Below are 23,660 nucleotides of genomic sequence, written 5' to 3'. Positions count from 1 at the left end.
CACGCCCAGCACAGATATTCCAGCAGCTAGATTATCTGCACCGAGAGCCCCAACAGGTGGATATTCTTAGTTTATCCACCATCGGTACACCCAGCATGGATAATCAGGGGGGGCAGAGTATCTGCACCGAGAGAGCCAACAGGTGGATATTCTTAGTTTATCCACCATCGGTACACCCAGCATGGATAATCAGGGGGGGCAGAGTATCTGCACCGAGAGCCCCAACAGGTGGATATTCTTAGCATGGATATTCCAGCAGCTAGATTATCTGCACTGAGAGCACCAACGGGTGGATATTCTTAGCTTATCCACCGTTGGCACGCCCAGCACAGATATTCCAGCAGCTAGATTATCTGCACCGAGAGCCCCAACAGGTGGATATTCTTAGCTTATCCACCGTTGGCACGCCCAGCATGGATAATCCAGCAGCTAGATTATCTGCACCGAGAGCCCCAACAGGTGGATATTCTTAGCTTATCCACCATCGGTACACCCAGCATGGATATTCCAGCAGCTAGATTATCTGCACCGAGAGAGCCAACAGGCGGATATTCTTAGCATTGGCACGCCCAGCATGGATAATCCAGCAGCTAGATTATCTGCACCGAGAGCCCCAACAGGTGGATATTCTTAGTTTATCCACCATCGGTACACCCAGCATGGATAATCAGGGGGGGCAGAGTATCTGCACCGAGAGAGCCAACAGGTGGATATTCTTAGTTTATCCACCATCGGTACACCCAGCATGGATATTCCAGCAGCTAGATTATCTGCACCGAGAGCCCCAACAGGTGGATATTCTTAGCTTATCCACCGTTGGCACGCCCAGCATGGATAATCCAGCAGCTAGACTATCTGCACCGAGAGAGGCAACAGGTGGATATTCTTAGCTTATCCACCGTTGGCACGCCCAGCATGGATAATCCAGCAGCTAGACTATCTGCACCGAGAGAGCCAACAGGCGGATATTCTTAGCATTGGCACGCCCAGCATGGATAATCCAGCAGCTAGATTATCTGCACCGAGAGCCCCAACAGGTGGATATTCTTAGCTTATCCACCATCGGTACACCCAGCATGGATATTCCAGCAGCTAGATTATCTGCACCGAGAGCCCCAACAGGTGGATATTCTTAGCTTATCCACCGTTGGCACGCCCAGCATGGATAATCCAGCAGCTAGATTATCTGCACCGAGAGCCCCAACAGGTGGATATTCTTAGCTTATCCACCGTTGGCACGCCCAGCATGGATAATCCAGCAGCTAGATTATCTGCACCGAGAGCCCCAACAGGTGGATATTCTTAGTTTATCCACCATCGGTACACCCAGCATGGATAATCAAGGGGGGCAGAGTATCCACAGTGGATGCACCAGTCTCATGGATATTCCCAGGAATATCCCTCACTGAGAGTACCACTATAGATAATTCTACCCGCACAATGATCCCTCTGGTATTCTCTGAAGGATAGAATTTACCCCCACAGGGAGTCTCAGAACGGATATACTTCAGCCCCCTGGGACTATCAGGGATGGATATATCCCGGCCGGATCCAGCTGGCCCTGAGAGTACCAGGGGGTGTAGTTTCTATCCATCCGGGAGTACCAGGCACTTTACACTGAGGGGACTGATGGACCCCAGTAATAGAAATGATTGATGAGGACCTCGAGAGATGGGAAAAAGGACACCCCACATCAGAAGGAAGGAAGTTAATCATACAAATGGTAGTTGGCGGAAGGACCCAATACCTAGCCCGAGTACAAGGAATGCCCAAACAGGTCAAAGACAGCCTAAGGAAACGGATATGGAAATTCTTCTGGGGAGACAAGAAGAACCCAGTCCGCGAGGAGATAATCTTCGCGCAACCAGGAAAGGGCGAACAGGGTGTCCTTGACATAAGATCGAGAAATGAAGCAATACAAATCATGTGGGTAAAAGAATACCTCAAGCTGACGGACAGACCGCTGTGGGCATGCTTCGCGGACAGAATCCTGGCACTAAACAAAAGGAAATGCAACGGGACCCTGCCAACAGAACTCAAAGGAAACATGTTCCTGCAAACCTGGAGGCCCAAACTAAACGGACCAACAAACAGATGCCCCAAAGACCTAAAAACAATGATAGCGACGGCACTAAAATATGGAACAAGACTCGAGGCCATCAAGATAACGAGGGACGCGGCCAGAGAAATGCCGATCTGGGCCCACGCGAGAGAGAATGCAAAGCTAAGAATGGCGACAACCTCAAACGCAAGCATCTGCCTACGAACAAAACACAGAATGAGACTAGTAGGAGATGCAGAAAAAATAGCCAACCATCTAACGCACCCACAACACAGAAGATCCAAACGATGTGGATGCCCAGGGTGCGCAGAAGCCAAGAATATCCAAGGGTGCACTCACCCAAAAGAATGTTTCAAACGGGCAAGGCAGCTACTAGATAACCTGCCTGCAAAATGGGACCCAAGGAAAATAAACGACCGCGTCAACAGAGAAGACGAACCACAACAAGGATGGAAGACCTTCAACCACAGGTCCGGCGAGGTCGACAATCTGGAAGACGCCATGAGAATATTTACAAACGGCCATGTTAGCGACGAACAAGCACCAGAGGGAAACAACCAAGAAGGAGCAGATGAACTGAGGCGTATAACCAAAGTGGCGACTGATGGATCGTGCCTGCGCGCAACCACCCGAGAAGCAACGGCGGGAGCGGGAATCTTCTACGCACCCGGAGATGAAAGAAATATGAGCATAAGGGTCCCGAACACCTTCGCCCAGACGAACCAGACAGGCGAGATGGTAGCAATCCTAGCTGCCATAAAAAACAACAACCCAGGAAGTGACATCGAAATAGAAAGCGACTCTAAATATGCAATAGAAACACTGACAAAAAACCTGGCAAACCTCGAAGACACAGGATACATTGGCAAAGCGAACAAGGAGCTAATACAAATTACTGTAGCAAAACTACGCACCAACAACAGAACGAGCCTCAAATGGGTGAAGGGACACAACGGGCACGCAGGCAACGAAGCGGCAGACAGGCTAGCCGACGAAGGAGCCAAGAAACCGCTGAACGAAAGGGACGAGATGAACGAAGAAATACCCGCAAGAGTCAAACTCACCGGAGCGAAACTATCAAAAATGACACAAAGCCTTGCATACAAGGCCATCAGAGAAATAGCCCTTCAGGCCACAATGCGTAAGAACAGAGAGAGAACTGCTAAGATGATAGACACCATACAAAACCACGTCGAAGAAGTGACAGAAGAGACCCCAACAGAAGAGAGGATATGGAAAGCCATTAGGAACAATGACTTCTCCAGGCAAATAAGATACTACTTATGGATGGTTGCCCACGACGCATACTGCATAGGGACACTAAACATGAGCCACATCCTCTCCAGATGCGAGACACCCGGACAGGAGCAAATATGGGAACTGGCAAAAGAGCTCTGGACAAAAACAGGAAGAACATGGACGCAACCATGGATCGGGAACATAATAGCATGCGCACTCACCAAAACGAACAAGGAAAAAGGAGAACGCGACCCAGGAGGGGATAGATTATGGCGCATACTAATCTCAGAGTCGGCCTATTTAATATGGAAACTACGATGCGAAAGGGTAATACAAAACGAGAACGCATCCTTCACGACCCAGGAAGTAACCAATAGGTGGATAGCCACAATGAACGCCCGGCTAGACCTAGACAGGGAAATGACAAATGAATGCCTGGGAAAACACAAGATCCGAACCAAAGTCGTCCTTCAAACATGGAAGGGCGCCCTCGACGGAGAAGAAAACCTGCCGAGGAACTGGACAAAACTAAACGGGGTTTTTAGTGGGTATTAAGCCGAGGCGGAGCCAGGAGGGGGAGTAGGCGAAGCTGCAAGACCGGTTTGGAGTCCCACACTCTGTGCGTAAAAGCATTTCCTCGTGGTTACATTTATCTACCTAAACTACTCTGGGGAAACTTTCCCGGAGGCAGGGAAACTCTGGCACTGACGGAGGAGAACTGCTACCCAACGCTCAACCAAAAAAAAAAAAAAAAAAAAAAAGTACGTATACGTATTAATTATTTCTCACCTTGCATCTGCCACGAAGGTTGCGCTCGACGAAAGAGGACGGCATCCACTCTCAATACGGCGACAGAAGACCCCGACCAACGCTCGATCGTAGCTCGACTACGCTAGTCGTTCAGCCATACCAACGGGCGCCCTCTCCTCACAATCTCGCAATCTCGGGGATGCGCCGCCGGTGGTCGCCGAAGCGGTGGGTTGCGCGCTGCTTTCACGCACGAGTGGTTTCTACATATCGCATATCGAATCTACCCAGCGCATACATGAGTCACTCTCGCCTGGCCGTCTTCTGGAAGCGTGTCTTCGCGACGATCTCAGTATTTCTCAGTCCGTCTCTCCTCGCTGCCCAGCTCAGTCCACCCTGCTCTCTCTCTGCTCTCCCCATCGACGTCCTAACCACCCTAGGCTTTCACTGCAAAGACCGGCGCCTCTCGCTCTACCCTCTTCCTCGCTCTTTCATACACACAGATATTCTCATCCCCTCGCGTACACTTCCGTCGGGCCGAACTCACCAACAACGGCTCCCAAACCCCAAACCCCTTTTCCCGAATAGCGAGAGCGCATATCATATATGCAGCGCAGTCGGTCCTTGCTACAATCCCCGCGAAAAGGGCATGCAGCTGGCCACAAAGACGAGTAATGAAAGGTAGGGAGGTAAACTACACAGGCCGGTCAATGTGTAACTACCTTATATCAATAACGAGCAAAGTGTCTGCACGAGGAAAGAAACACGAAGAGACGAAGAAAATGCCAATATATGTAATACGTCCGCCAGTAATGAGGTGTTACAAGGTACTTGGGCGTCTGCGCACGAAAAATACTTATCCGAAGGGTCGAGCTCTACCATACAATCAAGTCAGACAAAAACGCCTCATAATATGAAACGAATATAACTCGAAACCAACGGCGCAAATAACAGGCGAACGTCGCAACGGCGCATCCAAACCACTTTTGAATGCTCGCCATCCATCAAGGTAGGTATGAAGTTTGGAGCACGAAGGCATGCCCGAGACGGCTGTGCCGTCATCTACCGCAAGGCGAACGAGGGGCGCAAAGCAGCGAGCGGAGAGTGCTGCCCATGTTTCCCTGCGGAGGATTCTAAACATCTTGCCACCCATCGAGTGCACAGGAGGTGACGTGATGCCCGACATGCGAAAATCGCCTTGGATTGGCCAAACAGCAGAGGTTTACGAGCATCAACTGTCACATGCAGGGCGTTGATGCTGGAGAAAACGGGCAAAAGTAGGGAGATCCTGGGCTGATGTCGACGGCCAGCCCTGTTATCGTCGCGAGCAACGCAACCGAGAGATTGAGCGATCGGGCATGGCATAAATGTTGGTAGGGAGTGAGGATTGAGGGTGATCGTCGTATCCGGCTCGCTTGGACCGCTGGTAGCTGGCATAAAATTAATCAACGGACGGAACAGACACCCAGAACCTCTGCTTCCCAGGTGAATGCTCTCATCATTTCCACCAAAGGAATCTGTCCTCATCCGCAAAGTGTTTACTGTTCATCGCCGCCAAAGACGCGTTTGAGACGCCAGCGTCAGCCAGTCTGTGGATGAGTCTCGATCATAGTTGGGGTAGGTAACGTGCATGGCCGGGCGCAGGCGTGTCGGTGTGAAGAGTGTGAGGAGAGGGAGGCTAGAGCTAGGGCCTTATCGACTCTTCCCATACGTCCAATTCGCACGGGCTTGAGCGCGGCAAATCGTACTTCGCGGCATTGTGCAAGAAACCTCGTTCGTCATCGGTATCCTCCATTCAACTTCGCCACATGCGTCGACTTGCCACAACTCTCCCTTCATCCAAAGTGCCCAATCGTCTCCTTTTATCTTCTGGCGCCCTCGAATTCGAAGAGAGGATAGCAAGGGTGGCATTTGGGTGAGGGAGGTGAGGGTCGCATGCGTGGATTCGACGTAGGTGGAGAGGTTGGACGAGGCGGCGTTGGGCATAGCGCTTGAGCTTGACCGTCAAGGTGCAGATGGAGTCAATTGCTGGTTGAAGGGAGGGAGGGAGAGACGACAATACGGCAACGGTGTCGACCTTAGCTCTCCCCTCGTTTCCCTCCCCGTCTGATCTCGCCTGTTGCATGCTGCAAGTGGTTGCAGAGATTCAAGACTCACCTGGTCGCGAGGACTGGTGTTGCGAAAGCCGACTTTGATCAATGGTGGTGAGGTTGAGCCAGCGCGGCCATCCTGCTGTTCTCAAGATATCTGACTGTTGACGAAATCGTGGAGTGATTTCAAGGGAAGAATGGGCGAGCGCCTAAAAGTATGAGTAGCGGGCCCCCTCTTGCTCCTCGAGGTCTTCAACGCTGGAGGCAACGCCGTCGAGACTCGGGGCGGGCATGGTAGTCTGGTCTGGCGGCGACTGGGAGCTAAGACGGAGTGAAAAACCCTGATATTGTCACGATGACACGCTTCCAGAAGATGGCCAGGCTGGGGATGGGTAAAGTGCACCAAACGCAGCGCGCGGACCACTGGTTCTGCGGCGGGGAGTGCGTCGAGGGCAGATGAACTACGAGAAGGAAGTTGGCCGGGACCTTCTATTGCCGTGCTGGGCAGCTTGTGGCTGGATATTGTCTCCCTTTGGTAGAGCGCAACCTTCGACTCCAAAGAAGCGCAGTGATAGATGCGATCTGAGGAGCAAGAGATGTAAGTAGGGCAAGGTGAGTGAAGAGAAGGGCGTACGTGCGCCCGCCCTCTGGTGAGTGACAAGTTAATTTGATCTGGTCTGCATGCATTCCTTCATAACGAAATGCCTCTGAGTTGTGAATGATTATTTACGGCAAAGTCCCTCCCAAATGTAGTGAATAAACTCGCGGGTCTTAAGCTCCGTATGCCTTCTAATGGCCTTCCATCGAGCCGTATAAAATGGCAGCCGCCCTACACAATGAAACGATCAACTCCCAAGCTAATTCGACCTGGTCATACATCCCTTCATCATAGAATCAGTTCAGGAAAATCCCTCACGAAATCGATGGATCAACTTACCGGAGTCTGGCTTCGAGCTTCTTATGCCACCTGGCTATCTTCCATCGAGTAGCATAAAAGGGTGTCCGTCCTGCACGACACCCAACCCATCCCGACTGAGGATTCACCGATACGTTCAGTATGCGATTCCTTGGTATTTTCGCCGCACTGTCCACAGTACCTGCCGTCGTGCAAGGCATTGGCGTTAAGCCGGGCCGGATATGCAACCTGGTCACCTTCGGGGACTCCTACACCGATGTCGTCAACACCGGGTACAAAAGCGTAGCGTGGCCAGCGTACGTCGCTGGATCCGCCGGGGTGAAGCTGTTTCCGTTCGCCCGCTCGGGCGCGACGTGCTCGAACAATATCACCCTCCACCCGACCCTCTCGGTGTTCGAGAGCCAACTGCCGCAGTACTTCGAGGAGAAGGCGAACGGGACGACGCGACTGGACCCATCGAAGACGGTGTACACGCTGTGGATCGGTACCAACGATGTCGGAGCCAACTCCCTGATCAGCGGAGGGAACAAAGCGTCTATTGTCGACACAACGGCCTGCGCTGTCAACTGGGTGAAGACGTTGTACGACAGTGGTGCGAGGAACTTCATCTTTCAAAACGTAAGCTCGAGTGGCTTTGGATATGCCAGGCACAATTCTGACCAACCCGTACCAGATGATCCCTTTGCAGCTCGTCCCCTTGTACGCTGCATATTCGTGGCCAAACCGTTTCTGGACAGCGCCACGCAACACCACGGAATGGAGCGTCTTCATGACAGAGTTGACGCTGTCTGGAAACGCCCTCTCGAAGCTGATGCTGAAAGACCTGGCAAGCAAGTTACGAGGTGCTCATATCGGTGCGTCTAAACTGCAAGGGGAATCCGTCACATTGCTAACGTCGACCCAAGCGCTCTTCGACTCCCATAGTCTATTTCAAGACATGTTCGATCATCCATCGCTATATTTAAACGGAACCGCACCTTTGAACGTCAAGGGAGCCTCGAATACGTGTGTGTTCCCCTTGGACGGCACTCCAGGCACCCCGGTTTGCACCGCTACGCTGGGGACTGATCGGGATAGCTTCCTGTGGTAAGTAATCCTGCTTATCTCGACGCTGCGGTTCGTCCAACTTCATACGGCTACAGGGCGGACGAGCTGCATCCCAGCGAGCAGGCCGATCGTATCGTTGCGAGGGAGATTGCGTCGGTCATCCGGGGGAAGGCGAACAAGTGGACGACTTGGTTCAGTTAAGAAGTTGGCTCGGCGGCACGGTGAATAATGATAAGGTAGGGATTCAGAGGGCTTCGTGGAGGAATGTACCGTGGCAGCCTGGACAGCAGGCATCTCGGAGTTGGCAGACATGGATAGGCACGATACGAACAGTCTCAGCCAAAGTTCTAGCAGAGCTCTGAATAGATGTTGTCGAGGGAAGCAGACAGAAGGGACGATTTGACCGGCATACATGATAACCATCGAAACGAACGGAATATTAAAATAGGCGGATTGAATGTCAGAGAGCGCACAATAGCGATGGGTGGAAAATAAGGCCGAGAATTAGTGAAGCAAAGAGGGGAGGAGGAGAATAAAGGCGGAAGAGAATTCAATATTCAGGCCCGACCAGTTGAGAATGCGTAGGGATGACGGTTGCTCTATTGCGAATAGCGATGAGGTATCTAGGAGATAGTCGTATGCGCGTTGGACGATCCTCTAATGTGACCAAATCGCGTTGGATGCTCCAGGAATCGTCTCCGTCGAGCACAGAACGGACGGCATGGAAAGAACTCCTTGGCCACTTCAGTGTCTGTCACTAGTTGCTGGGCTCGACGTGATAGAGTATGTCATTGATCCAAAACCCAGCCTAAGCTTGGCGACGATCCAATATCCTGGGACTGAACTGCATCTTGATGATCATGACATCGTGCCATCGTGGGTGTGATATCGAAGCCAGCGAACGGCATACTCAGTCTGGAGAGGCCGTGGGACAAAGTGGAGAAGATGGACTGAGAGGCTGAAAACAAAACGAGGCTGAGCATGCGCAGCTTTGACGAGGACGAGGACGAGGACGAAGGCGTCTCGATCGCACCCTGCAGACTCGTCGCGTTCAACTTCCTCAGTTTGCTCCCTGTCCGCATATCGGTAGAGTGAGTTCGGAGCGACCAGGATCCACCTAACACGGTGCCGTGGAGTGTTTCGACTTGCGAGGTGGGGGAGGGGCATCAACATCAGTTTGGATCACGGCACGATTTTGAGTCGAGCAGCGGGTTCGCTTTCCGTCTCGCGCCCCGAGGTTCCTGCACATAATCTTCAACGACCGCAGCTCTGATCTAGCCCCGCCATGGAGCAGACTTCTGAGAGGACGGTAATAAATACACTATAGGTTTATGCACGTACCCTGTCTGTGTTGTATTCGGTGCTCTCCTCTTTCGCTTCCCATTGAGTACAGCGTCCTTCACCTACTCTGTGAGCTGCTATCGAGATGATGCACACAGACGCTGTCACAGTTTCGCCATGAATAGCGAGTCCGCGTAGTCGCTGCAGCGTGCTTGAATGGGCCGGAAAATGAAATTGTCGATGAGAGCGCTGGAAATACCGCTGGCCGTGGCCGTCGTAGTAAATGTTGATTTTCGAGGGCATCCAGCGATCGTTGGAGAGAGGGTATGACCTTGGAGAATAACGAGCGCTATCCGAAGATGCTGAATCGCGTCGCGACAGTCTCGATGAATTGGAATTGGAAGGTCAGAACAAAGTCGAAGCAAGCCTTGAGTGCGAGTCGCCATGTCAGCCCGCCATCTGTTTTTAGGCGCTCGCCCATTCTTTCGAGATCACTCTCAGTATTTTGCCTAAGTCAGTATAAAGTCCACGTAAGTCCATTTTTTGATGGAATTCGTCAGTTTCCGTACTTTTGATGTAAAAATTCCGGCACCTTCCTCTTTTGATCTTGTGCGGAAGGTCACGACGAAATCTAAGTCAGTGAAAAGCAAACTTACAGTGACTTAGTTTGACTGGGAATGGGAGCGTAAAGTAATAGGATTCAGACATTGCTTATGTAAGGGGAACTAATCCCAGGGGCGAAGATGTATTAATCGAGAGAACATTAAGGCTCTAGCCTAAGAGCAGTTGCTCAGGAAGTGACAAAGGGGGTATCTTGAGGGTGCTGAATGTCGGATAATGCAGGGGTATTTAGATACGAGACGAGAGACTTGGAAGAGCATGAATACTGGTGACAGGCGCTGGTGCCCCCCTGTCTTCAATTACATAATCTTTTTTGATTTCGATGGCCAGTTCAATTGTTGGACTTCAACGTTTCGACGTTTCAACTCCTCACCAACATCCCCAATGTCCACTTATTTCTTCGACAACCATTCACAACACTTGTGGCATTCAATGCGGCCCCGAATTGAACCTCTTGACATCTCTTCTCGCCGTAACGCGCCGTGTGGATAACAACTGCTCCGACTCTCTGGATCCACGCGCCTGGCAAACAGACTACTGGCAGGATTCCCATTCCCCTACGCGCTTCGCTAACTATTCCGACTCTCATACTCAAGTTCAAGCTTCCAGACCACTCAATACACGCAATCATCATGCCACGGACACGGAGGGGGTTTGTGAGTACCTTATATTTCAACGTCAATGTGATGCCTCCAGCCAACCAGTTTAACATTACTCTAGAGTCCTCCTCCATTGGCGATGGAAGAAGCGAATAGACCGTACCGTATTATTATATATATATTGCATCATGTTTACTATTAGTATGAATTTATTTTATTGCCTGAGAACGGTTTTGTACTTGACTTAACCTGACCATCACTGACCGTGAGCGACTGTTGCGTTGAACATGGTGGCCTGACTTTCCATGACTGACTTCGACACTAACAGACTTGGCTTGACCTGTTTTCTTCGATACCCGAAAGGGACCCACAAAATCATTTTCAAGTCATTTTACGGTAAATATTCCGGCCTAGGTCCGGCTAAGTCATTATTTTATGACTCACACAGACTTAGGCAAAACACTGAGGATCACTCCACGATTTCGACAGGTAATAATCTTGAGAACAGCTGGGCTGGATGGCCGCGTTGGTTCAACCTCAGTGCGCCACCGTCAAGCAACATCAGTCCTCGTGACCAGGTGAGCCTTGAATATTTGAATATTGAATCTCTCCAACCGCTTGCAGCATGTTGACCGCAACCCAGTGCGTCTCAGTCCACGAGGATATACCATCTTCGTCGCCTCTCCTTTCGAATTCGCGGAAACCAGAAGACATCAATGGCTATTGTACGCGCGTGCCAACTGGCAACCTGCCACCTGAATCAGATGAATCGCATTCGCCAAAAAGCTGGAGGAGAAGACGCTGGATGAAATAAGGCCCTCTAGCCGCCTCCTCATCACACTCGTCCCAAACACCTACTATCAGCCGCACCACGAAACAGCTTGCCCGCATACACTTCATACCGACAGAAAACGCCTGCTCCCGTCCATGCACGTTACCTACCTCAAGGATGATTGGGACCCATCGTTTTGCTCGACAGACGGTGGCTGACGCTGCCGTCTCAAACGCGTCTTTGCCGGCGATGAACAGCAAGCACTGCGGATGAGGACAGATTCCTTTGGTGAAAATGATGAGAGCACTCACCTGGGAACGCAGAGGTTCTGGGTGTCTGTTCCGTCCGTGGAATAACTTTACGACAGCTACCAGCGGCAAGTACTGACCTTCTTTTCGTAGCTCTCGTATCAGTTTTCTCGTTGCCACCGCTGGCGGGGCGATCACCTGACGGCGTTCGTTCGTTAGCCCAACATGATTCCACGTAGAGCCGGAGTCCCCGCGTCCAGCCCTCCATCTGTCGCGGGCTTTCGTTGGCTACCGACAAGAGCGAAGGCTCACGAAGAAGACGATCTGAAGAATGAACACGAACACCTGTGAGCTATGAGAAGCGTTGACTACATCATTCTCCGAACGCCCCGAGGGACGGACGCGGTGTGAGATCTTGAGACTTTGGATTGGGTGGTTCGAGATGGGGGTGACAAAGTCGATAGATTAGATTAAAATGACCCACAGTATCTCGTGTGAAGCAAGTATAGACACTGGCGTACGTTGACAAAGTTCTTGGTATGAAAGGAAACGATACGGACGAGTTGAGTCGCCGCAAGTCCACAATGAGGGAACTGCTTCGGCGTCGTTCTCTCCCTTTGCGAGCTGAGTCACCAACCGTAAGCCCCTGCCATAGAGGGAAATTCGCAGGCTGTTGGTAGAGTATTCGAGAACTTTGAGACCGTTCGCTAGGGTTGCAACAACTGAACACCGAGTCGTCACCGCCGCAGTGTCTATGGATCATCAGATATTAATACAATATTATTTACTCGACATTTGGATTGTACGATTCGCGGGTGGATTCACTCATGGTATGAGAAAACCGACGAAATCGAATCGGATGCAGCCTTACCTCGGTGCTGCTAACTTCGATGTTCGACAGTTCCCCCGAACTTGATGGATTGCGAGTGGCTAGGTCGCGGATATGGAGGATCACACGACTGGCCAAGACGGAGTGGACCACGCGCTCGAGCCTTTATAATGTGTCATGGGTAACCCAGAATAAACATGAAGAAGAGACTTACGCCGCGAGAAGGATGATGTATTTCTGTGTGGAGAAGGTATATTCATCAACGAGGAATGCAACGATCGAGCACAGAGGAGCAGTGACGCACCGGAAACACCTTTATGACAATAATGTTAACGAGGGAGAGGACTTTGAACGATTTGTTTTAGTCCCAGAACACTATATAATTGTGTACCCACCGAATAGATACAAATAATAGAGGAGGCCTAGATGTCAAGGATATGAACGGGACGACCAACAAACAGCCAACGCCAGCTCGAATTGGCTTACCGTCTCGATAAATGGCAGTAAATAAAGCCGTATTGCCACCACCACTGCGCCAGCCAACATATCCGCGATACGTCATTAATATCAGAATACCTTGGTCTTCCATAAGTACACTTCAACCACGACATGCTAACCACGCACCGGCTTCGTAAACTATAAGCAGCACCCAGGAAACGAGTAATATTTGATTGGCAGCCACAAGATTGCAGCCGACGAAACCAGGGAAAGGGGCGGGGCCAACTGTCGCATCACGTTCAGCCCTCACGACGCACAAGTCACTGATATCGAAGTTCTGCTTACATTCGAAGGACTTTGTGAAGGCAATCATGACAGCAAAGGTTGGACCCCAAACAACGGCGATAAAGACTAGTAGAACCACCGCAAGTTTGGGATCCCTGTACCATATTGCCCAGGTACGAATCGTCAGGATAACTTGGCATATCATGAGTTCCACGCCGTGTCAAAGTATTGAGGTTGTCGTGTAAGAGTACACTTACTTTCTGTGATGGAAATGCCGACGACGTATAACCCTAATGCGCTTCAGGTCAATGATTGGAGGATAGGTGGTGGAAATTGATGTAACATACAGCCTGTCGCTTGGAAAGAGAGCCTACAGGCGTCATGAGTGATATCGGGCACGAAATCGTCTATATATGCAAGGGGTTCGTGTGGTGGTAAGCAGGATGAGGGTAAGAGGACTTACGCCAAAGGCCATTGACTGTGTCAACGAATGGGAGGTAGCGGTTTAGCATGAAGAGCGCTGAGGTCCAACTCCAGCCGGAGTGACAGAACCAAATCAAAGAGACTTCCAGATCGAAGGTGATGATATAGTCATAGACCTAGAAAAGTGAGTACACACTACGGTGAAGACATCGTCGAGGAATCGCTTGCATACCAATATAACCGCACTGGATACTACAAGATTCCAGAAGTGAATTAGCCGCAACTTTGATGAGATGCAGGGGTGATACTCACGGACAAGGTACTGAATATACTGATGAATGATGATAGCAGTGGTTATAGTAATCGAATAACGCACCGCTTCCAAACGTTGGTCCTTTGCGAGGTCAATGATCAATCCCGAAGTTTCGTCCATCGTTGGTGTTCCTCGGATATGTCTGGGGCGTTTGAGTAGACGACGGAATGGGTTGACATCGTAGATATAGATAAGACCTTGAAATGGCACCTGAGACTGGGGATACAGTTATGCTCACAGCTGCTCCACACCGATCAATCGCAGAAGTTGATGCTGAGAGGCCGAAGCAAAGCGTTGGGCGCTCGTATTGTTCCAGGAATAACATGAAGTTGATGGGTAGTTTGTATTGCTTGTTGATGCAAATTTCTCCATCGAGGGACGAGGAGCGCCATGAATACAGGGATAGCCGACCATACCGACAATGCGCGAGTCTATCAGGAACAGTCAAACCCAGCCACAGAAAACCAAATTAGCAGCATGAGACAAAGTGTTTTAGCGAAAGGTCTGCGGTTGTGTAGGGTATCACCATTGTTTAGAAGTACGGCATCATCTTTGTCGTCGGGAAACAGAGTCGCCGCATGCGCCACCACCTTGATGTTAGGGAAGCGATGCGGAGTCGCGGACACATCATGTCATTGCTGACACTGTGTGACAAAGCTCAGATATAAAGATAGCATGGGTAACCTTCCGTTGAAGGCGAAGGAAAGAAGTGTAGATGAGGATCATTGTATCAAGGAGTCGATTGATGAATATGAAAACTCACGGACACTTCGACACAGCAACATCATCCCTTCTTTGATGTAGGTACTAGATCTAACATTGGATGCACGTCTTGTGAGCGCTGGGCTCCAGCTCGTTACAATGGCCTTCCCCGTGAATGCGAGCGATCCGACGAAGTAGAATTAGCTAGTTAACAATCAATGTATCCGAATCAAAATCAAATAAGTCACGAAATCGACGCACTTCGATAAAGCGTTCAATTGAATTACGATACGGCCTGCGTTCCCGCCGCACGGTGCCTGCTGAGCACTGATGACCAAATGTCAGAGCTGTGATCAACACTGGAAGTCAAATTGATCGCAGCCCACATGAAGCACTATGGTGTGTGACGCAACATCGAAGCTCGATGACGCCCGCTGGAGTCAGTTTACCAGTTTGGAACGTAAGAAGTACGGGGGTCACGGTGCCAGTGGGCACTTTCACTCTAGCTTCGTAATCGGCGGAAGGACATCTGTTCGTGGTGGTGTTCAAGGATTGAGGTGCATCAGGGAGAGTTTGAAATGTACGTTGTCATCACATAGACTAAAAGGGATGGTTCGATGCTATAAGAATGGAATCCGAGGGCAAGCACTGATAGTGAGGGGTAAAGGGAACATCCCTAGCGCTAGGTAGGTCAGGACGACGGAAAACATCTAGAGCTGAAGACGTACCAGGTCGTTACTTCTGTAGTCTATCAAGCTCAACCACATCAGTGGGTGCATCAGATCGAGGTCCTCGCAGGACTTAGTGTGAGTGTACAAAGAGACGGACTGACGGGCAAAATGTCTACTTCGGGGTAAGATACTGGTACATTGAATGGGTTAACCACAAATTCGGTTAGAGGGTCTCCTCTACATGGATATATGCACTGTTAGATCTCGTGATCGCAAAACTACGAAGAAACTTACACTTATTGCACTCGATTTTGCGTAGTAGACGAGGAGCACTAAACTGCTCTCCCTCCCTGGTACTGCCTCCAGTCTAACCCGTGCTGCCATGAAAGTCGAACCCGTGGGTTGAGTCTTGGGCAGGACCGGTTGCAGACAGAACCCCTCGTGTTAAGATTGGCGTGGATCCGTGAGCTTTTATCGTCGCAGATCAGTACGTGTCGCGAGCAGGGGCAAACACGCTGACCTGCGTTGACCGAGAACACGACGCCTTCAGATCCGCTTCTCATCCCCGTCGCCAAAACGACGGCGACCAAGGAGTGCGACCAAAGAAACGTTTGTTACTTTGTGTCTTCCGTTGCTTCGCATCTTGGAAAGGGCTTCCAGGACGATTCACGCGTCCAATTTCGCGGAGTAGGAGAACACGTACAATATTGACCTTTGGGTGAACGCCAACACACAACGATCAGTCTCTATTTCGCTTCACGGTGCGTACGAAACAAAGGACTCGTGTATCTCGGAGCTGGAGAGGTTTAGCGTGCACGAAACCACTCGCAAATGCAACGCACGAAGTTGGCCAACGTCTCGCTTCCGATTCTGCGCCCATGTCTCACGAAATCATGGCCGCATCCCTTGGTGTTAAGTGGGACTAAGATTTGCATGTAGCTTCTGGTCGATTTGCTAGCATTCACGCTACGGCGCGACGGTGTGAGTAGAACTGCGCTTCGTAAGTTCCTGGGATTGGTTTCCTTTCAAACCCATTCCGGATGGTCGACCGTTCGAGGCTGAGGCCTTTGTCGGAGCGACCAGCATGAAGGAAGTGCAGCTCCAAAAGAGACTCGACGAAAGTTGGCATTATCGCACGTCCGAATTGTCAAATGGCGGTAAAGAGAAGGCTTAACGGGCGCCTGTATGGCTCTTCCCAAGTTTCGACTTCCCATCACTGGCAAGGTGAAAATGTACGTGCAATATTTACAGTCCTTATTCTGGAGAATCGCTGAATCTATGGATCCAGTTTTGCATGTCGGAAATCCTCATTCAAACCAATGGCGGCGACGGTGCAAAGGATGTACTTCAAACTGCGAAGCTCCCCGTTGAATTGATTCACCTTATCATTGCCTTCATCAACGACGGCAATAATCCGCACGAGACGCTGGCAGCATGCTCCCTGGTCTGCCGCACTTGGCACAATATGTGTTGCCGCCACATCTTCGACAGCATAGTCATCGACAGTGACAACCTCGCTCCCCGGCTGACCTTTTTCTGTCACACTGCTCCCCGCCTTAGCGAATATGTCCGCCACTTCTCTATCTCGTGGGGTGGTCGAAACTGCTTTATCCCTGACTGGAGTTGGGTCTCCGGTGCTGTATTTAAGAATTTACGCACCCTACGTCTAGAGAATGGTTTATGCTCAGTCAGCGGCCCATCACCTTTTCTGTCGATCACGAACTTCCTTCTCGCTGCCCCTTGCCTCAAGGAACTCATCCTTCGCGGATGTGCCTTCGAAAATCTCCCTAGTCTCTACTTCACGCTCGCGCTATGTTCGAATACCCTTGAACAGTTAACGTTCAACAACGTCACCTTCATTTACTCGCCAGAAGATGACAAATACATAGTATCATCCCCTCCCCACATGGGCGTCCTACGCAAGCTAGACTCTCCTCCGAGATACCATCCGGTTATTGAATGCCCTAACCTCGAATCTTTGATCATTCGAGTTGATCCTGGGGACGTTTGGGTTCTACCGTCATGGGTACCAAGCGGATTGACCGATCTCACAATTCACGGTACGCACTGTTTTTCGGTAATTAAGCGGTCGTACCTTGCTGAAGCCTTTGGCGAACTAAGCCACGGCTCGCCGCCCCATCCCTGACCTTGGAAAGAACATTCGTCCATCTCACTTGACGCTCAGCTTATCCGGATCCCTTCCATACGCAATTTCTATCCAATGGATTCAGGGCTGTATCGATCGCCTTCCGTTTCCTCAGCATCTCCGGCGCTTTAAAATCATCTTCCAGCGATCGATCACAAGGCCAGGCGTATCATACCCCAAAGATACGGATTATGACAATCTTCTGGAAATCATACAGCGGCTCCGTGAACACAGCGCGCTGGTACATATCAACTTGGAAATCACGATCTTCCTCTATCATGCCCTCCCAACCGATTGGGCGGAAGTTAAGGCGAGAGAGGTCCCCAAGTTGAAGCGGGGGCTCGACCCGCTGTTCGAGGCCAATGTCCTACACGCCACTTTCGCCGTTCGGCGGCAGACCAGTGACGAGGGACTTGAAACATTGATGGAGTGGGAAGGAGGTACGGCCGAATGGCAGTGATGTACCGTAAGTTGACCTCAGATAGTGACATGGATAATCGGATTGAGCGCGCTGGCGTTATTTTGCATCGTGTGAACGAAGTATTACGGACGGTTCAACTTGACTGTACGTTCCAAATACAGTGACCTAGTGAGCCTCCCCCGATTCCAGCTGCAAGCCAGGCTTACTTCGGGTACCGGAGACAACTAGGACGCAGCATGCGCAATGCAGGAACGACAGCACGCACGCGACTCCCCTGGCAACAGACTCGCTATTCAGCCGATCCGCCACATCGTCGCCGATATCGATGGAGACGATATGCCCCCACTCTTGCAGCTTGCTCCATTGTATGTCAATCATGGACGGATATCCTCCGTTCGCGCATCTTCCAGGCCATTACCATCGATTTCGATTCCTCCGATCCCGCGTCCTGCCTTTCATTTCTGTACCCCACAGCTCCCCACCTGAGTGTGTATGTAGCTGAACTCATGAACTCACTATTCGTCGGGTCGAACGCGCCATTGCTCCCCACCTTTCCCCGGATTGGACTCCAGAATGCTTCGGTCGATTGAAGAATTTACGTTCGTTGGAACTCGCAGACATCACCGGGGAGTGGTCGGCGCTACCGCCTCCGCTTGCATTGGGTATATCAACCGTGCTATATGCCCCTCGTCTTCGAAAACTTCGGATAGAGGCCTAGGGGTGGCACTTCGGCAACGACACCCGATCCCTCCTTCACATAAATTCTCTCTGTTCAACCTCGCTTGAAGATTCAGTACTGGCGGTCATTGACTGTGAAGCTCGTTCAATCACAAACGATGAGGCGCATGGATCGTCGCCCGTAAAACTAGCGAAATTGACCACGTTACGATTGGATTATGTTGATCATCCGGCCCTCGCGGCGTCCCTGCTCCAGTGCCCCAGCCTTACAGCAATGGAAACGAGGATAGCGACCTAAGGGAGGGTTGTTGCCCATTGTAGGTTCGTAGGTTCCTTCCGGTGTGGAGCATTTATGACTGCTTGGTGCCCGCTACATCAACTAATTGACGAGCGCTGCTTTCTCTTGGACGGGTATCCCGACATTCCAGAAGAGGGCACGCATCTCGGCGCTCAGCACCAAATGGATGGCCCTTTAGATGGCACTCTCCGACTTTGGGGAATGGGTGGAGCGCTGTATCGACGGGCTAATGTGTCCCTCATCATCAGTACATCGCGACAACAACCCGGGCAAAGCCTTGGTAGACTGACCCTGCATAGCATTGTCAGGAACCACTTAAGGCTCCGACTGAATACACCTTCTTGGTCTACAACGGTGAGGATCCCAGGTTCCAGCTACGAGCCATACTTACCAGGAGGAAGGAACAACCACATTAGGCGCAGTATGAGCGATGAAGTGGCTGACCTCAACTCTCCCACTGGACTTCCTATCGACCTGGTCTGCGACATCATCGCCTTCGTCGATGGCGACGATGATGAATACGTAGACCGCTACACCCCAGACTATAGAGTCCTCACACTCGCAGCGTGTTCTCTCGTATGCAAGGCATGGTCAAATATCGCCCGCGCGCACATCTTCGGCTCCTTCGCCATCCGTTACACGAGTTTCGAGTCTCGCCTCTCTTTCCTCCACTTCACAGCTCCCCACCTCGGTGGGTACGTGCGTGAGCTCATCATCTGGGGAGACAACAGCAACAACACGGGCTTGACCCCCCCACAGTGGACGCCTTCCGCCTTCCGCCGGTTCAGTAATCTACATTCCCTGTCTTTCTACCATGTCACTGGGAAGTGGTCAAGCCTACCGGTGCCCCTCGCAGTAGGTATTACAACCCTTCTCGCTGCCCCTGGCCTTCAGAAGCTCCGGCTACAGTGGTGGGACTTTGGAACAGACGTTGAAAGCATCCAGAACATGCTTTCTCTCTGTTCTACCTCTCTTAAGGATTTAAGCCTCGTATATGTCGACTGTCACGGGGATCCCCATGCGAATGCACAGGCCCATGTATTATCGCCTGTAAATATGGTGGCTCTTTCTAAATTGCGGTTGGTTTGCGTCCACCACCCGCGTCTATCGGATGCCTTCATTGAATGCCCCAACCTCGAATCCATGACGGCGGAAATAGAGAAAGGACGACTGTTTGTTCCGTTGGGGGTGAAAGACTTGAGCCTGATTAGTACGCCTATCATCTTGTCAGAACTCTTCTTGTGGACTTACGGGCCTGGACATGTTTAGTTAACCCTCGGGCAGAGTTCCCCAAATTTGAAAAGATGATCCGCCTCTCGACACTCGGGATCAGAACCCCTGCTACTCCACCCACAACGCTATCCAACATTCAGGAATGGATAAACGGTATCGATAATCTCCCATACCCCGACCTCCTTGAACAACTCACCGTTGAACTCTCGCACGACCGCGCAGTAACGGAATATCCCCGGCTCGCCGAATACAAAGCTTTCTCTGCCTCCCTGACTCGACTTCGTAACCACAGTGGATTGAAGCGTATCAGTATTTCTATCATGATATTCACTCATGCTGTTCCATCGGAAGACTATTCTTCTCACCAAGCGCGGGAAGAAGCAAAGCTGAAGGATGGGTTTGCATCTCTATTAGGACCAGGCGTGGATGTTCGACTATCTGTTCGAGGGTCAAGGTGGTCCGAGTCCGTCTTCGTGGATTGTCGCGTGTAGCAGAGTCGATCCATTGAGCTCTCAACTCTGTATCACGATTCCGAGCATTAAACTTGTGGTTCGACGTAACTTTGACGAGTAGAGAACACATCTCCAGGCAGCGAAATACACCCGTCTCTCATTGATAGTAATTGATAGCGCTCAAGCACTCAAGTACTCAAGCTCAAGTGCTCACTGTTAACGTTCAAGTTCAACGTTCACACGCAACTGTTCTTCAATCGAAGTCGGTCGGCTGGGGTACTTAATATTGGGCGGCAGAAGTTGCTGCAAATGTGAAGTGTGATTCGGTCAAGAAGCTTGGGAAAGGGCAAGCTTGACCCAGTTGCTGGAACGGGAGAAATCCGTCGATGCCGCTTGTTCCAATGTTTGTATGTGGATTGTGAGCGCTGAGAGGCGTACAGTTTCGCCAAAGATCTGTCGACCTGTTTAGCTCGACTCCGTGATTCCGGGATGCTGAAGCATATCAATATCACCGTTCGTATATTGTTGCAACGTACAGGTTACGTGTTGGATGCCTCCCGCGCGAGTGACATGAGGAAGCTAAGGGAAGGCTTCGCACCGATATTAGGGCCAGGGGTAAATATTCACTTCACCATTGGGCGGATGTCGGGGAGAGGCTATGAGAAATTGGACTGGATGATTTTGCAGAGGAAGGAGATCGGTTCAGCAGATAGTCAATACAAGACCTACTGTATCTCGTGTTAAGTAGAGAACCAGGATCATGGACAATGTCGCCATCCCTTCTCATGCCCACCCTCCATCATCGGCTCAACAAATCCACGAAATACCCAGGGGCTCTCTGTCACAACCTCACCCGATCCCTCTATGCCATGCTGGCCGTTATGTGATTGACGATCCCCGCGATCTTGAGACCACCGCATTCCATATCCCTCAGGCATGCGGACCTCGTAAACTAGGACCTGATGTGGGAGCCAATGCAGATTCCTCCAAGAAGCATTGTCCATAACTCTATGAAACAAGCTGAGAGCGCGTTCGTTGATAGTCTTGACGGGGCCAGAAGGCCTACCCCACCATCCCTCTGGAACAGCAACCTTGGCTCGCTTCTTTTGATCCTCCTCGCCAGATTGGGGAGCGGTTTCCGAAGCCGATCGATGAGCGTGTTTCGACCATGCCCGAGCACCGGCGGTCAGTCCGACTTTGTTCGGAACCACGAAGGCTTCCAGGCAGGCATCAGTTGTTGGAGGGATACTGCCGAGCGCGGATCCCACCGTGTAGGCCAATCCATGCGATAGATGAACAGTCAGAGGATCTGCTGCATCTGGGGAAAGAGAGACATGTCCTAGAGCTCGAACACGGCTTCGCTCCGTAGCGGCAGATGGGAGTTCGCTCATTCCATGACAACGGGGAGTTAAATCCATGTGCTGGCGCTTAATGGAATGCTGAAAATCTTTGCGACTTGGAGGCGGCCCAATCTTGTGAAGTGCCAAGATATACGAGAGAAAGGAACGCACTCGAACTACCATAAAAATCGTACTCCGGTAAGCCACCATTTACTATTATAGTCGATACTGAGAGAAAAACAAAGAGCGCCGAAAGTCGGCGAACTAGCCAAAAAAGCAAAAAAGACACGGTGCCTCCTACCCGATTCGAACGAGTGATCTTTGCATTACAAGTGCAACGCCTTACCGCTTGGCCAAGAAGGCTTGCTGACCGTAGTAAATTGAGTCAGTACATTCTTCTTTGCCAACATGCGTGTCGAAAAAAACTCGGAAGACAATTTACAATCCGTCCCAGTACAAAGAAAGTTCGATGATACAACAACGCTATTTAATAACGACAAGATAACTTAGAAGCCTCCTAATAGAGCTATCTTCAGCGGACGGCGTCGATGAATGTGGTCACTACTACTTACCGAATTTGTCTCCCCCGAACTTTTTGAGGCCCTCTTGCAAACCATCGCCGATCTTCGCAGCGGTCGACGCGTCCTACATAGGCGGTGAGGATGAGGATGAGATAGCAGGAGCAATACTGAATAGAACGTACAATATCGTAACCAGCCTGCTTGGCGGCGTACTGAACACCCTTATCGATCCAATCTCCTTGGTTGCCCGAAGACCCGGAGTTATTGGACGAGTCCGTTGATTGATTGTTGGACGATCCATAAGAGCTCTGGTTGTTCCCAGAGGACGAGTCGTTGGTCGACGATCCGTACGTGTTGCCCTTGGACTCATTGGATGAACCGTACGAATTCTCATTATCGTACCCGGAGGTCTTATTCGATGACCCGTACGAGTCACTCTTCGACTCATTGTTGGAAGAGCCATATGAATTGTCGTTGTCATTTCCAGATGATCCGTACGAGGCCTTGTTGGAGGATCCATACGACTCGCTCTTTGACTCGTTGTTGGATGATCCATACGAGTTCTCGTTGTCGTTGCGGGACGAGCCGTACGAGTCTTCCTTATTGGATGACCCATATGCATTGCTGCCACCCTTGTTTTCCCCATACGAGCCCTCGTTGCGGTTCGAGTTGTCGTTGTCATCAGATTGACCATAAGAGCTCTGCTTGTTCGAGCCGTAGTTGTTGTCGTTGTCGTTGTCATCACGTTTGCTTGAACCGTAGCTGTGGCCGTCGTCGCGTTTGTTCGAGCCATAACTGTTGTCGTTGTCGTTGTCGTTGTCGCGCTTGTTCGATCCGTAGCTGTTATCGTCATCACCGCGTTTGTTTGAGTTATCGTTGTCGCGTCCTTCGCCGCGTTCGCGGCTGCGACGCTCCTCACGGTCGTTATCACGATCTTTGCCCATATCGATGTTAGTGGTGACGAGGAGAGTGTAGTTTGTGTTGTGGAGGAGCTGCTGAAGAGGCGCTTTACTGGCTGGGGACTGGGGATTGCGAGCATCGTAGGTGAGCCTTTATACGCATCGAGATAGGGGCGGTCCTGTGCGCAGTACGTGACGCGAACCCTGTCAGCATTTCGTGCCTATCAAGATGCGATCATCCTCTGCGCATACGTCGTGCGACACACCGTGATCGATGGCGAACGTTTCCAGCCCTCCAGGAGCACGATGGTGCTAGAACGATCTAATTTTGGCCGAAGTATTGAGGGCGATGCATGGCAGTTGGAATGGACCGATGGAGGCAAATGCGG

General features: G+C 51.0%; 7 protein-coding genes and 1 non-coding gene across 8 annotated transcripts; 4 read left to right on the top strand and 4 right to left on the bottom strand.

Moving 5' to 3' along the window:
- Positions 1 to 1,720: 1,720 nt before the first annotated feature.
- On the top strand, positions 1,721 to 3,856 carry PC9H_002246 (uncharacterized protein; the record flags this gene model as incomplete). Its single annotated transcript, XM_036771887.1, has 1 exon — positions 1,721 to 3,856. The coding sequence occupies one exon, from the start codon at positions 1,721 to 1,723 to the stop codon at positions 3,854 to 3,856; it is 2,136 nt and encodes a 711-aa protein (XP_036626508.1).
- Positions 3,857 to 7,195: 3,339 nt separating this feature from the next.
- Positions 7,196 to 8,302, top strand: PC9H_002245 (uncharacterized protein; the record flags this gene model as incomplete). Its single annotated transcript, XM_036771886.1, has 4 exons — positions 7,196 to 7,672; positions 7,728 to 7,908; positions 7,960 to 8,140; positions 8,197 to 8,302. The coding sequence occupies 4 exons, from the start codon at positions 7,196 to 7,198 to the stop codon at positions 8,300 to 8,302; spliced, it is 945 nt and encodes a 314-aa protein (XP_036626507.1).
- A 4,104-nt stretch (positions 8,303 to 12,406) lies between these two features.
- Positions 12,407 to 14,030, bottom strand: PC9H_002244 (uncharacterized protein; the record flags this gene model as incomplete). Its single annotated transcript, XM_036771885.1, has 13 exons — positions 12,407 to 12,614; positions 12,666 to 12,688; positions 12,756 to 12,796; positions 12,847 to 12,873; positions 12,938 to 13,027; positions 13,076 to 13,174; positions 13,235 to 13,366; positions 13,432 to 13,464; positions 13,522 to 13,581; positions 13,638 to 13,773; positions 13,830 to 13,849; positions 13,910 to 13,919; positions 13,974 to 14,030. The coding sequence occupies 13 exons, from the start codon at positions 14,028 to 14,030 to the stop codon at positions 12,407 to 12,409; spliced, it is 936 nt and encodes a 311-aa protein (XP_036626506.1).
- A 2,547-nt stretch (positions 14,031 to 16,577) lies between these two features.
- PC9H_002243 (uncharacterized protein) lies at positions 16,578 to 17,889 on the top strand (the record flags this gene model as incomplete). Its single annotated transcript, XM_036771884.1, has 2 exons — positions 16,578 to 17,343; positions 17,405 to 17,889. The coding sequence occupies 2 exons, from the start codon at positions 16,578 to 16,580 to the stop codon at positions 17,887 to 17,889; spliced, it is 1,251 nt and encodes a 416-aa protein (XP_036626505.1).
- Positions 17,890 to 19,249: 1,360 nt separating this feature from the next.
- On the top strand, positions 19,250 to 20,550 carry PC9H_002242 (uncharacterized protein; the record flags this gene model as incomplete). The annotated part of the gene is made up of 2 exons (XM_036771883.1): positions 19,250 to 20,036; positions 20,096 to 20,550. 2 exons carry the CDS (start codon positions 19,250 to 19,252, stop codon positions 20,548 to 20,550), a joined length of 1,242 nt encoding a protein of 413 aa, XP_036626504.1.
- Positions 20,551 to 21,269: 719 nt separating this feature from the next.
- Positions 21,270 to 21,929, bottom strand: PC9H_002241 (uncharacterized protein; the record flags this gene model as incomplete). Its single annotated transcript, XM_036771882.1, has 1 exon — positions 21,270 to 21,929. One exon carries the CDS (start codon positions 21,927 to 21,929, stop codon positions 21,270 to 21,272), a length of 660 nt encoding a protein of 219 aa, XP_036626503.1.
- A 213-nt stretch (positions 21,930 to 22,142) lies between these two features.
- Positions 22,143 to 22,214, bottom strand: PC9H_002240. Its single transcript has one exon. It is a non-coding gene; the product is annotated as a tRNA-Thr (tRNA).
- A 143-nt stretch (positions 22,215 to 22,357) lies between these two features.
- Positions 22,358 to 23,316, bottom strand: PC9H_002239 (uncharacterized protein; the record flags this gene model as incomplete). The annotated part of the gene is made up of 3 exons (XM_036771881.1): positions 22,358 to 22,377; positions 22,424 to 22,496; positions 22,555 to 23,316. The coding sequence occupies 3 exons, from the start codon at positions 23,314 to 23,316 to the stop codon at positions 22,358 to 22,360; spliced, it is 855 nt and encodes a 284-aa protein (XP_036626502.1).
- Positions 23,317 to 23,660: the final 344 nt, after the last annotated feature.

The sequence above is a fragment of the Pleurotus ostreatus genome, assembly GCF_014466165.1.
Source record: "Pleurotus ostreatus strain PC9 chromosome Unknown scaffold_10, whole genome shotgun sequence".
Taxonomy (NCBI): domain Eukaryota; kingdom Fungi; phylum Basidiomycota; class Agaricomycetes; order Agaricales; family Pleurotaceae; genus Pleurotus; species Pleurotus ostreatus.
The sequence above is the reverse complement of the archived record's forward strand: the minus strand, read 5'-3'. Positions and strand labels throughout refer to the sequence as shown.